Genomic DNA, 14,092 nt, shown 5'->3' with positions numbered 1-14,092 from the left:
CCTTTCCTCCCCAACTGCTTCTCCTCAGTGTTTTCCCACAGCAAAAGACAAGCAAACTAGGACACGAGTGCACTGCTGTGCCTGGCTCTGGGGGAAGCTGGGGAGCGGTGACATCAGTCACCAGCAGATCCTGACAGTTCTGTCTCTTCAAGGACTGTGAACACGGCACACTTAACCCTTACCTGTGTCTCCGGACGCAAACCATTCTCTTCACCCTCCTTCTCGACTTCTTCCTTACTTGGACTTTTGGATATAAATTTATTTTTGTTTACAGATTCTTCCACCAGTTTTTTTTCTGATTCTTTCATTATTTCCAGAGTCTCCTGAGTAGTGTTACTGTTAGACATGTTCTGCAGCAGGGTACAGCAGCTTCTATGGATTTCTGAAGAAACAGGAAAGGCAAGCGATGAGAGTTACAGCCTTGGATGCACACGCAAGATTTGTTTTTAAAACACACACATAGACATACACACAGAGACCCACACACACTGCCAAGAGTCTCCCTACATCCTAGAAAAAAGTCCTTTTGTAAATGCTGCCCTTGGATTAATTTCTTTTATTTATTCATTCATTCATTCATTTATTCATTCATTTTTACTTATGCTTTTATTTTCTGTTTTTCTAAGACAAGATCACACTATGTAGGTCACCCTGGCTGTCCTGGACCTCACTTTGTACATCAGGCTGCCCTGGGACTCACAGAGATCTGCCTTCTAAGTGCTGGAGTTACAAGCATGTGCTATCATGTCTAGATACCTATGTGAACTGAAACAAAAATTTGATGAGTTGTAATATTGACACATCAGTGAATCATCAGGATGATGGAGCCAGTAAGCACTGTTACAATTGTAACACACCTGTGAACCCCTCAGGACGACGTGACTACTGTAAAACCTGTGACCCCATCAGGATCACATAAGCCCTGTTCAGGTCTCCCTCTCTTCCCATCACTCCTGGCCAAATCTGGTCTGCTTTCTGTCACTTCAAATTAATCTGTCTTTTCTAGATACTGGCAATGGGGTGCTGTGGACCCAACTCAGACCTCACCAGTGCATAGTTCACTACTAAGCAACATCAGTAGTCACACACATTTCCCCAAATTTCACAGAAATGAAATTGCACTGTCTCTAGACAATCTTCCTCAGCATAATTATCTTGAGATTCACCTGAGTTCAGTTCTAAAGCAACTTAGGATGAGCTTTGGGTTCTTGGCACCTTGTATGCTGTTACCTACAGAAATGTGCTCACGTTTTCAGCTATATTATTTAAATCACTGGATTCTCTCTAAAGAAGAAAAAAATGTATCACAGAGCTCTACTTACCCAAGAAATATCCTTCTTTAACAAAAGGGAGAACCACCATAGCTACTACAAACTACAAATCCTTACCAGTTTCAAGTTACATGAAAAAGCAGCTAAATTATACAAGTTTCAGTATCTTACACTGTGTCTTTTAAGCAGTTGAAAGTAAGCACAGAGAGAGACCTTTTTAGCCACGTGTCATCCAAACAGACTAAAGACCTTCCTGGAGTGGAAGAGGACCTTAGTTTGTTTCTCTGTTCAGTATTTGGGTTCACTCAATCGACTGCCTCCCAACAACACAGATTACAAGTGTCTGGGGTGGTATCTTCTCACTGACTGTCACAGTCTGGGACATACTGGATTCCTATAGATTCCCAAAGTTACCCAAGCGAGTGCCCTACAAACAGCTCAGATGTCCTTACCTGCCGCTTAGCTCTTCCTTACAGGGACCACGAAGCGGACTTTGATCCTGACTAGTTTTGTTTTCCCTAACCCACTCACACTCCCAGTGCAGCTGTACAGTTTGAACTAAATGAACAAATGCTCAGCAATGCTTCACAGTTGTCAAATGGTCAGTTTCTTGTCTTTCAAACAATTTAAAGGGCCAGACACCAAAGGTTCTCAAGAAGCACAGGTAGCCTCATCCAATACAACTTCAACCGCCTGCAAGATTACTGTTTGTCTGCTTGCACAGCTGTTTGCCTAGGAACAGAAAAATTCTCTTCGATGTGGAGTGTAGTGGTACACATCTACAAACCTAGCACTTGAAAGGCAGAGGCCAGCTTGCTCTACACAGCTAGTTCCACGACAGCAGGGATACATAGATAGACCCGTCTCAGAAAATAAAGGGTTAACAGCTCTACACTATGGAGTTCCTGTATCCTCAGCACCAGGGAGGCCAGAAGCGAGGAAGGAGGGTTTCTTAACCTTTAAGTTTACAATGAGCAAGATAGGGAGTGGAGGAAGGTACTGTTTATGGTCATACCACCTTGAATGTGCTCAATCTCATCTAAATGGGTAAAATAAAATATTCTATATATACATTGATATACTGTTACAGGCTTCTATAGAAAAAGTTATAACCCTCAAGGTATTTCTTGATCACTGGCTATATATGAGATTTTATCTGTCTGTTTCTATCATGCCATATTTATATATGATCAACTTTAAAATTTTTTAAAATTTATTGTGTGTATGTGTTTGTGTATGTGTGTATGTTGTGTGTTCATACCACAGACTGTTGGTGAAAGCCAGAGGATAATTTGTGAAAGTTGGTTCTCTCCTTTTACCATGTGGGGTCTCGGGGTAGAAAGCAGGTCACCCTCCCTGGCAGCAGTGCCTTTCCTACTGAGCCGACTGGGTCATCTGCTGGCCCTGGATGGGTGTACAGATTACCTTGCCTGTCAGGGAAGTCTCTGAAGTTCTAGTAACACTCAGCACATAGGGCTGGCAGTTGGCTTAATTCACCTTCTGCAAAGTCAATGTATTTACCTTCAAGTATAAACTATTCCTTTTGAGAAAAACGTTCCTTAAAAAGCAGACAAAAATTAATCTTCCTGTTATTCTCTCCTATCAGCCCCAATTTAGCTTTCTATGCCAGAAATAAAAAACAAATACAGGGCTGGACATTGGTGGTACACGACTTTAACCCCGGCACTCAAGGCAGATCTCTGTGAGTTTGATGCAAGCCAAATCTACAAAAGTTCCAGGATAGACAGGGCTACCTACACAGTGAGACCCTGTCTCAAAACAACAACAACAACAAGGAAAACATACATTTTTCAGTCTTCAAATATCCTTTACTGGAAGGCCATGCACGTCCTCATTTGTTCTATTCCAAGTCACTTTATAGTCACTTCTGTGAAAACAGGCATTCATGTATTTTCCAGGACAAATCAGAACAACACAAACCTCTAAAAACTGTTTCAGGACTGTAGATGAATATCCAACTTAAGTAGCAAAAAAGCACACCATAAGTAATGCTGCCAACAGTCATGTCTGTATTCCTCACGGTTATTAAATAACTATCTTGTCTGATGACACACAATATAAAGAGCAACTATGAAACCCACTCATTTACACAGACTAATAAAATCTTATTGTGAATGAGTATCCTGCTGGCCCTGGACAGCACAGGTGCAGCAGCTCCAGAGCAGGACATGCATGTGTTGAGCAAGAATAACTATCCCTCCATGTCAACCCCTTACAACAAACAGTTTTATCTTATCTCCTTATTTAAGCATTCCTTGCTTCTTAAAAACAGGTCTTCAACTACCACTGTTTCAGTTCTTATCATTTACCAAGCATGCTCATTGCTTCAAAAACAACAATAAGAACCTTGTCCTGACTGCATGCGCGGGTGCACACACACACCCCACCATGAGGACACACGATGTGCTAGCCATGACATATCTGAGTTACTAATTTTGGGGTCATCATCTACTTCCTCCCTTCTCCCACCATCTGTGGGTGGCTTTTATAGTTTGTCTCCTTTTGAAAGACTTAGAAAGCTTAGCTTAGGTGGGCTTGGGAATCTCTATGTAGCCAAGGATGACCTGCCCCACTTCCTAAGAGCTACCATTACAGGGGGCAGCACTGTACCTGCCCATGGCCCTGCTTTCTCTTGCCCAGACTGGACTTGAACTTGCAGCAGTTTTCATGTGTCAGCCTCATGAGTGCCGTGATTATAAGAACGTGCGTGGCAGGATATTGTAAACTATTTCTCTCAGTATCTTCAATGAAACTATTTCTTAGGGTAAGGCACTCTTTTACTCTCCAAAATAACCTTTAATGAAGGTAATTTTTGTCCTGTAATTCTATGTAGAAGTCTCTGCATACTCTTGACAAATAAGAATTCCTAGTAATAAATCTTGGGGCGGGGGAGTGAAAGTCACAGCTTAAGAGTAAGTCAACTTATTAACTTTTTTTTAAAGGCTAAAAATGAAAGAACAGGGGCAGAAACATAGCATGGCTTAGAGAATATAAGTACTTACTGTGTAAGTTCTGATTTCAATACTCAGAACCCACATAAAAAACAAACAAACATCAACAAAACACAGGCATGAGCGAGGTGTTTTGTGGTGACCTATGTCTTTAGTCTTTAATCCCAGCACTCAAGAGGCAGAGACGGGTCTGTGTGAGTTTGAAGTCAACCTGGTATACACAATAAGTGCTAGGCTAGTCAGGGTGCTTGTTAGATCATGTCTCAAACAAAACTAAACAACACAAAGAAAAAAAAAAAAAAACAAAACCAGACACATGGTTGCATATGCCTATACTTCTTAGTGTTGAGGCGGGCGAGACAGGCATATTCCTTGAACTCACGGGGCTACTCAACAAAAGTCAAAATTGCAAGCTTTGGGTTCAGTGAGAAAACCAGTCGTCTTCTCTCTTTCTCTCTCTGATTTTTTTTTTTTTTTTTGAGACAAGTTGTCACTTTATAAATCTGGCTGGCATGGATTAAAGGTGTGCACAGCCATGCCCAATGGGAAACCCTGTCTTAAAGGTATAAAGGGTAGAGAATGGAGAAAGATTCGAGATGTCCTCTGGCCTTCACACTCTATCTGCACAGTCATGTGCAAATGCACTTGTCCTTGGTCCCTTGTACACAAACACACCAAATTAAACACTGTTTAAAATGAGAGTGGCTATAAAGCCAATAGGAGGCACAGAAATAGTTCCCCTTGTGATGGTTCGTTTGACATACACAAGAAATTAAGGAGTTAGGAGATTTTACTTTTGGCAGGAGAAACAAAAATGGGCTAACTCATAAGTAACAGTAACTAAAACAAACCAAAGACATGAAGCTCCCAGGAGGGCCCATACAAGCACTTCCCTGTAAAATATTTGTACATGCAAAGGGAATATACTGCATAGGGATACCCAGAGAGAAAGCCAGACTCATTTCTATTCTCTTCCCGGCCTCTTTTTCTGAGACAGGGTCTGCTATGCACCTAAGCCTGGCCTGGAACCTGGAGTGAGCCCTACCTTGGCCTCCTGAGTGCAGTTGTCTCCTTTATAGTCAATGTCCAATAGAGAAGTGTGTGTAAATAAGACAGCCCAAGGTACTGAGGATCCTGCCTTCCCCTGTTGTAAATCCATGTAAGTTTTCTAGTCCTTCACTCATTCACATATGAAGAGCAAACTGCTCCAAAGTAATAAATTTAAAAATGTTTTATTGAGCCAGTGAGATGGCTCAGCACGAAAAGGTTCACGTTGTCAAACATGACATCCTGAGTTCATTTCCTGGGGACCCCTCCCCAGATCATTTAATATTTAGTATTTAATAATTATGTAGAGAACTAGGCATGGGGGTGCACACCTTTAACCCCAGCACTCGGGAGGCTGAGACAGATGGATCTCTGAGTTTGAGACCAGCCTGGTCTACAGAGCCAGTTCCAGGATATCAAGGGTGACACAAAGAAACCCTGTGTTGGCAAACAAACAAAATTATGTTGGGGGTGGGCACAACTTTCTTCTCTTTCAACTGTTGAGGCACAGTCTGTTTCCTGGGTTTTTCCTGCTGCACTGCATATTCTAGGCTAGAACCCCTGGAACCAATGTAAAAATAGCCAGATATGGCATGCATATGTAAATCCAACACTCCTACTGCAAGATGGAAGGAAGAGACATGAGAATTAGTGAGGGGCTCATAGGCCATCTAGCCTAGAGTATGCAGTACAGAAACAGAAACAAGAAAGATCCTGCCTCAGTAGAGTAGAAACAGAGAACTAATTTCCAGAAAAGTTGTCCTCTGACTTCTATGTACATATGGTGAGAAACATCTACCCACCTAAATACATAAACAACAGCAATCTAAACAACAGCGATGACAACAACAAGACATTAAGGGGTGGAGATGGGCAGTGGCTGTGTAAGAGCATGAGCTGCTTTTGCACGGGGCTCTGGCAGCTCACATGTGCTTGGAACTACAACTCCAGGGAACTGGAAAACTCTCCTGGCCTTCTCAGGCACTGTGCTAACATGCACACACACACACACACACACACAATTTTTAAAAATTTAAATAAAATCTTTTGAAAATACTATGAAAGGATTATTCTTTCAAAGCTGTAAAAGAAACATATAACTATAGTCTCAGTGCAACAGGTAGGTAAACATAAACCTGAGCTGTGCTGTGAGACCCTGTCTCAAAAAACCACAAACAAGGGAGGGGCTGGAAAATGGCTCAGCAGATAAGAGCACTTGCTATTCTTACAGAAGACTCATCCATACCTTGGCTTACAACCATATGTAACTCCATTTCCAGGAGACTGGATGCTGTCTTTGACATGGTGTGCATGTATGTGTATATGTGTGTGTTTATACATATATTTATATATATTTTATATGTGTGTATATATATATATATATATACACACACAACATATATATGTATATATATATACATATATACATATACATACATACACACATATACATACATTCAGGTAAAAACACTCATAATACAAAATCTAAATCTAAAGGAAAAAACAAAGAAAAAAGTAAGTAAAATCAGTCTGTGGTGATTAGGTCAGAAAGTAGTTGCTTTAATGAGTGGTAAGAATAAGGCAGATAATGACTGATAAGAGAAAATATGGGACCTTTCTTGAGTTAACAAAACTAGTCTATCTTGCAGGATATGGTGGCTCATTCCTAGAACACTTGGGAGGTTAAGACAAGACAGTTGCCATGAGTTTCAGGCCCATCTGGGCTACGGAGTGAAACCCTGCCTCCAAAACAAAAGCAATCAAACCCAAATTAACCAAAAAAAAATCTATTTTGTTTGCAGTAATTTTTTTCTTTTTTTAAGACTTTGGGTTTTTTTGCAAAAGATTTTTGTATGTATGTATGAGTACACTGTTGTTCTCTTCAGACACCAGAAGAGGGCACCAGATCCCATTACATACAGTTGTAAGCCACCATATGCTTGCTGGGAATTGAACTCTGGAAGGACCTGTGGAAGAGCTGTCAGTGCCCTTAGCTGCTAAGCCATCTCTCCAGCCCCATTAAGATCTATTTTTGTGCTGGAGATGGCTCAGTGGTAAAGAGTACCAGTTACTCTTTTAGAAGACCCAGGTTCAATTCCTAGCACCCACATGGCAGCTCACAACTGTCTGCAACTCCAGTACCAGGAGATCTGACATGCACACTAAATAAATAAGTAAATCATTGTTTAACACAAAGACAAGTGTGTCTGGTGTCTGTGTGGCCAGAAGAGGTTGCTGAATCCCCTGGAAATGGAGGTAACAGGTGGATGTGTACAGCCATGTGGGGTCTTGGAAACTGAACTCTGATCCTTTGTAAGAGGAGAGAGAAAGAGATCTTAATTACTGAGACAGTTTTCCAGACTTTGCAGCGTGGTTTTATAGCTGCAGTATGTAACTTCCAAAACTCATTAACAGAAAAGTTAAGATCTGTGTATTTTCTGTTACACACACATAAGCACAAAACAACAACAAAAACAAACAAACAAACCAAAACCTTAAGAAGCCAGCAAGACAGCTCAATGGTTAAAGAAAGGTACTAAATCTGCATGATAGACAGAAAACCAACTTGTGAAAAACTCTCCTCTGATCTCCACAAACCTCTGCCCCCACAATAAACAAAGAAAGCCAGAAAAAGAAAGAAAATGAAAACTTAAAAGAAACACTCTCAGGAATTAATAAGAACAAAGGATTAAAAAAATAAAGTGTGTGTGGGATACTAGGAGTATAGAGACTTAGGGGTTGGGATGGAGGAGAAGAAGGCGTGGGAGGTGGTTAACTAAAATTAAGTATGTACACATATGGATACATATGTATGTATATGTGCATGTACACACACATGCACCCCCCCCCCTTATGAAGCCACTACTTTGCAATGTAACTTACAAATCTAACAAAAGGCAGCTGAGAGGCTCAGAGGTTAAGAGCACTGGCTGCTCATCCAGAGGACTCAGGTTCGATTCCTAGCACTTATATGACATTTATAACAATCTGTAACTCTAGATCCAACAGAGCGCTCAGCTCTAAATGGAACAGCTCTGCCAACTCTCCCACAGGGTCAGGTACGCTGCTAGAGACAGGAAGGAGGGTGAAATCCAGGAGCTGCGGGCTATGAATGCTATCTGGAGGACACAACACCTGCAGGCACAAGACACACAAAAGACCAAGCCAGCAAGGTCAGTCAGCATTCTAGCAGGCAGCACTAACTGGACTCAGGAGGAGCCCCACGTAGGGAGGGAGGGGACAAGGTGGAAAGACATGCTGGGGATTTTCGGGTACGATGAGAGAGGGGAGTTAGGGTGAAAATGATTAAGAAACATTGCATACAGGTCTGAACTTGATAGAGAACAAATGAAAGATATTAAAATAATAAAACAGTAGAGGCCCATGCCCCACAACCATCTTAGTTTCTTTCTTCCTTCCTCTTTCTATTCTCTTTCTTTGGGGTTAAGAGGAATAAAGTATACTCAGAGTCCTGCTGGTCTGGAGCTTGCTATGTGATTAGGCCAGCCTTGAACTCAGGGAGCACTACCTGCCTCTGCCTTCTTTTTGTTTTGTTTTGTTTTTGTTGTTGTTGTTTCTTTTGTGGGTTTTTTTTTAAGGGGGGGGGGGATTCAAGACAGGGTTTCTCTGTGTAGCCCTGGCTGTCCTGGAACTCACTTTGTAGACCAGGCTGTCCTGGAACTCAGAAATCCGCCTGCCTCTGCCTCCCGAGTACTGGGATTAAAGGCGTGCACCACCACGCCCAGTTCTGCCTATGCTTTCTTAGTGCTGAAATTAAAGGTGTATGCCACAATATCCAGCAAACTCTTATGTTTTCTGACAGAATTAGGAAAGAAAATGATGTCCATACTAACTGAGCAGGACTATGGGCCCACTGCTTTATGCACTTGAGTTCTTAGCTACCAAGCACAGCTAAGCTGACTCATCAGGGCACATCATAAGGACGCGGAAAGAGACCAGAACCTCAACGCTGTCTGGCTTCAATGTTCGCACTGTTCAATGTCTACAGTGACTTTCTAAAAGATTTTTAAAAAACTAATTGTAAAAATTGTGTGTGTGTGTGTGTGTGTGTGTGTATGTTTGAGTGCAGGTGCCTGAGGAGCCCAGAGGTGTCTTATCCCCTGCAGCTGGAGTACAGGGGGTTGTGAGCCACCCTACATGGGTGCTAGGAACTGCACTCAGGTCTTCTGCAAGAGCAGTATGCACTCTTAACTGCTGAGCCCTCTCTCTTAATGTCTACATTTTTAAAATAACAAAACAAAGCAAAGTCTACATTTGTTCTATGACGTTGATATTTTTCATTTCCTTAAAAATATTTGTTTATTTTATGTATATTAATAAGATGTTACTGACACATTACAAGAGGGTATTGGATCCCATTACAGATGGTTGTGAGCCACCATGTGGTTGCTGGGATTTGACCTCAGGACCTCTGGAAGAGCAGTCACTGCTCTTTAACCGCTGAGCCATCTCTCCAGCCCTTCTGTTTATTATTACTAAAAAGATTATATCACTGTAACATAGCTAACTCTTTACTAGGGTATTTTTCAGATGAGAAAACTAACGGTCAGAGAAATCAACATTAGAGGGGCAAATGCAAGAATTTAACGAGCTACTCTGATCCCTTAACCAAGTTCTAGGTGCTCCAAAGTGACCATTGAGGAACATTCTAGAATTTGGGCCCACTGCTTTATGCACTTCAACTCTTACTTACCAAGGTATGGAACAGAAAGGTGCCTATATTTCAGGCCTTTTCTTCATCTTAGTCAATGCAGGCTATACCTAAAGACTTAACAATCAAGTTTATAAAGTCTCCTATCTTTCTCTTCAATCTATCCATTTTTCATGATTTTTATTTTTATTTATGTTTTAATTTTAGCTTCTGAGTGTGCTGGTTAGTTATTAGATAAACTTGACAAAGGCCAGAGTCGTTTGGGAAGAGAGAACTTCAACTGAGAAAATACCCCCTTCAGAGTGGCCTGTAGGCAGTTTGTAGGGTGTTACCTTTATTGATTAATGATACCAAAGGGCCCAGTTCACTGTGGGCAGTGCCATTCCTGGGCAGGTGGTCCCACAGCGAGGAAGCCAGAAAACGGCACTCCTCCATGCCCTTTGCTTCAGTTTTTGAATCCAGGTCCTGGCCTGTTTGAATTCCTGACCAATTTTTCTGGATGATAACCGCAAGCAGAAAAATGAAATAAACTTTTTTCTTCCCAAGTTGATTTTGGTCTAAAACCATTGGAAAAACACAAATATTTACTTTATGACTCATACCAGTAGCAACATTACAGTGTATATAGAGACAAATCACTTCTGCTCTATCATGGCCATGCTTAGAATTAGAACTTGTTCGCTGGGTGTGAGGGATACCCCTTTAATCCCAGCACCTGGGGCCAGGTGGGTCACTGTGAGTTCCAAGACAGCCAGAGCTTTTACACAGAGAAACCCTGTCTCGAAAAACCAAACCAAACCAATGATGTCACAAAAAACCAAACCACATAACCCTGTCACATGCCCATCTGTAGCAGGAGTGTAATTTACAAATAGGAGGTAAGGATTTCATCTCCCAATCAAATCACACTGAAGATATACAGGTATCACACTCAGATTTAACAACAAAGTTTGAGAAAAGCACCTCTTTATCATTTTTGAAACATCTTATTTCATGACTCTACATTCTGTCAATATTAATGTTATAAATCACCAAATAAAGAAATTCTTCAAGGTTAAATGATGGTACATTTTATGTTCTCTCTTTTCATTGGCCCTTATGTCAGCCAATCTGATTCAGGACTCCATGGCAACAGTCTCTATCACTAGGAGCTAAAAAATGAGGATACCCTCCCCTCTTAAATAAAACCAGTTTCCACAAACACTGCTGCAAATGCTGAGCGATGGACTCTGCAGATAAATAGGAAATACTGCCATTCTAGTATCGTAACAGTTCAGCTTGGGGCAGGGGAGATGGCAGTGCTCTATGGAAGCAACACTGGAGTCCCCAAATGTTTTCTCCTTGCTCAGTTTCAGGACAGAATTCCAGGCATCTAATTGGTCAGAAAACCAACATGAAGATAAAACTTAGGACTACTATCTTTTTATGTTCTCTCTCTTTTTTTAAATGTTGTAACTGGCATGGAAACTGACTGTCTCTTGTGGGAGGGAGGGAGGTTTTGAGACAAGGCTGCTTTGTATAGTCCTGGCTGTCCTGGATCTCACTCTGTAGACCAGGCTGGCCTCCAACTGAAACTGACATATCCTAAGCCTTTACTGTCGAATTTTCAAATACAGTTCTTATAGTCTTTAGAATTCTATTACATCTGTCATTTTTTTTCTGTATATCCCTTCTATACCACCCTTCACTACTCTAAAGGGAAAAAACAAAAACTGCTGTGCCCAATGCCAAAATAACATATTTGCTCTTCACATTTCATATGATTCCATGCCTTCTCCTTGACCTGCAGACATCCCTTGAGGAGGAGGGGAAGGAAGGAAGGAAGGAAGGAAGGAAGGAAGGAAGGAAGGAAGGAAGGAAGGAAGGCAGGCAGGCAGGCAGGCAGGCAGGCAGGCAGGCAGGCAGGCAGGCAGGCAGGCCAAGCCAACATCTCTCACTGGCATACAGTTTATAATTCATCTGGCATATTATATAAGGCATTCCTGTTTCTTAGATGCCATTCACCAGTAATTGGTGAAATATCGCAGAGTGCAATAAACAGAATTTGGTCTTTACCCTTGGCCTTCTGGTGTCACAAGAGTGCTGAGAACTAGACAGAATCAGGTCAGGGTTAAAATTAGCTGGAACTTATGGATTTTCAGCAAGTTCACACTGTTTTTATGTGTTCTTTAACTGTAGTACAACATGTATTAATTTTTAATTTTTTAAACTTAATTTTATTTAATTAAAATATTAATCTTTTTAACACTCTTTGTGCATAATACTTGTTTGTGTGCACACATGCATAGGAACACACGTATGCATGTGTGTTGAACATGCATGTTGAAGCCAGAGGTTGACATAAGATGTATTCCTAATTGTTCGCCACCTTTTGTGTTTGTTTTTGTGTCACAGTCTCTGTGAGCCTGGATCTCACAAATTCCATTCAGTTCAGCCAGTGAAGCCCAGATCTTCTCCTGTGTCTGCTCTCCAGCACGGAGGTGGCAGGTGTGCCTGTGACCATTTCACCAGCTTTGACGTGTGTGCTGGAGATCTAACTTATGTTCTGGTGCTAGCGTGTTAACCACTTTGTCAACCAAACTATCTCTCCAGTCCTACTTTAACTATTTTTTTAGAAAGCTCTATTTTAGTTTTAATTATGTATGGATGAGGTATATGTGCTCATGAGTACAGGTTCTCTCAGAGGCCAGAAGAGAACATCACAGACCTTGGAACTAGAGCTTTAGAGGGTGCTAAGAACCAAATATGGGTCCTTTGTGAGAGCAGCATATTCCTCTCCAGTCCCTATTTTAACAGGTTTTCAGTATAGACTCCAATGATGTCAAGTACACCGATACTGTTATAAAAGCAAAAAGTTATCTTGGCACAAAGATTATATTAAGATATTCTAGGGCTGGAGAGATGGCTCAGTGATTAAGAGCAAGGACTGCTCTTCCAGAGGCCCTGAGTTCAGTTCCCAGCAACCACATGGTGGCTCACAACCATCTGTAATGGGGTCTGATGCCCTCTTCTGGTGTGTCTGAAGAACAGATACTGTGTAGATGTACATAAAATAAAGAAATAATTCTAAAGCAAAAAAGATACTCTAGTTGTTCTTTTGACTGATATTTAATGAACATATAAAAATGTAGAGCTACTCCTCAGATTACAATAGGGTTATCTCATAATAAACGTGCTTTAGTTGAAATACTAAATCAGGAGCTGGAGAGATGGTTCTGTAGTTAAGAGCATTGCTACTCTTGCAGGGGACCTGGGTTTGTTTTTAAGACTCACAACAGAATGTAATTCCAGTTCCAGAGGGATCCAACACCTTCTTACGGCCTCTGCGGTCACTAAATGCATTAGTACTCATATACCTAATTTACTGAGCACAGCTCAGCAACATAGCACCTCAGACTCTATCTATCCTTTACTCCTGACCATGCAGCTGTGTTCCTAAAACAATACCAAAGGTGACAGAGGCAGCAGGCCTAGAGATGCAGCTAAGCCAATGATATGCTGCTGGCCTGGCCTGGCACACAGGGCGTCTGGTTCCCCTCTACTGCAGCACCACACAGCCTAGGCAAGGCAGGACACCCGCTAGTCTAACACTCGGGAGCTGTGGCAGGAGGACCAGAATTTCAGGGCAAGTTGAAGGCGAGCCTAGGGTAAATCAAAGCCTGTCTGAAAGAAAGAAAGAAAGAAAGAAAGAAAGAAAGAAAGAAAGAAAGAAAGAAAGAAAGAAAGAGAGAAAGAAAGAAAGAGAAAGAAAGAGAGAAAGAAAGAGAGAAAGAAAAGAAAAAAGACATAGCTACTACTTATTATTTCCAGCACTCTCGATTTACACAGACTATCACCTTTGCCTCAATTTAACACTAAAAATGTATATGCAGAGATGTTGACTTAAAATCAGGAGGAAGGGCTGGCCAGACAGCACTGAGTCACTTCATTAGCGATGACTGAATCTATGGCCCTGCATGAGAGGAGAGGACTAGCTGACAACAAGCTGGCTGTCTCATCTGTACACACATATCCATAGAATTAAGAAATATAACAAAACCATTTTTTTTAAAAGGAAAGCAAGATTCACCTTCCTCCTTTGGGTTTATTTGGTTTGGGTGTATTTCCCCCAAGACAGGGTTTCTCTATGT

General features: G+C 41.4%; 1 protein-coding gene across 14 annotated transcripts in view; it reads right to left on the bottom strand.

Annotated features, from left to right (window-relative positions):
- Positions 1-14,092, bottom strand: part of R3hdm2 (R3H domain containing 2) — a 123,117-nt gene that overhangs the window by 55,731 nt on the left and 53,294 nt on the right. For all 14 annotated transcript variants that reach the window (XM_029482203.2, XM_029482202.2, XM_029482209.2 and 11 more), the window contains one exon: positions 183-382. In XM_029482203.2, the coding sequence (XP_029338063.1) occupies positions 183-347 (165 nt within the window). In that variant the 5' untranslated portion in view covers positions 348-382. The remainder of the gene's footprint in view (positions 1-182; positions 383-14,092) is intronic.

Source organism: Mus caroli, unplaced genomic scaffold, assembly GCF_978045245.1.
Source record: "Mus caroli unplaced genomic scaffold, Mus_caroli_1 scaffold_9, whole genome shotgun sequence".
Lineage (NCBI taxonomy): Eukaryota > Metazoa > Chordata > Mammalia > Rodentia > Muridae > Mus > Mus caroli.
Note: the sequence above shows the minus strand (reverse complement) of the source record. Positions and strands in the feature narration are given on the sequence as shown.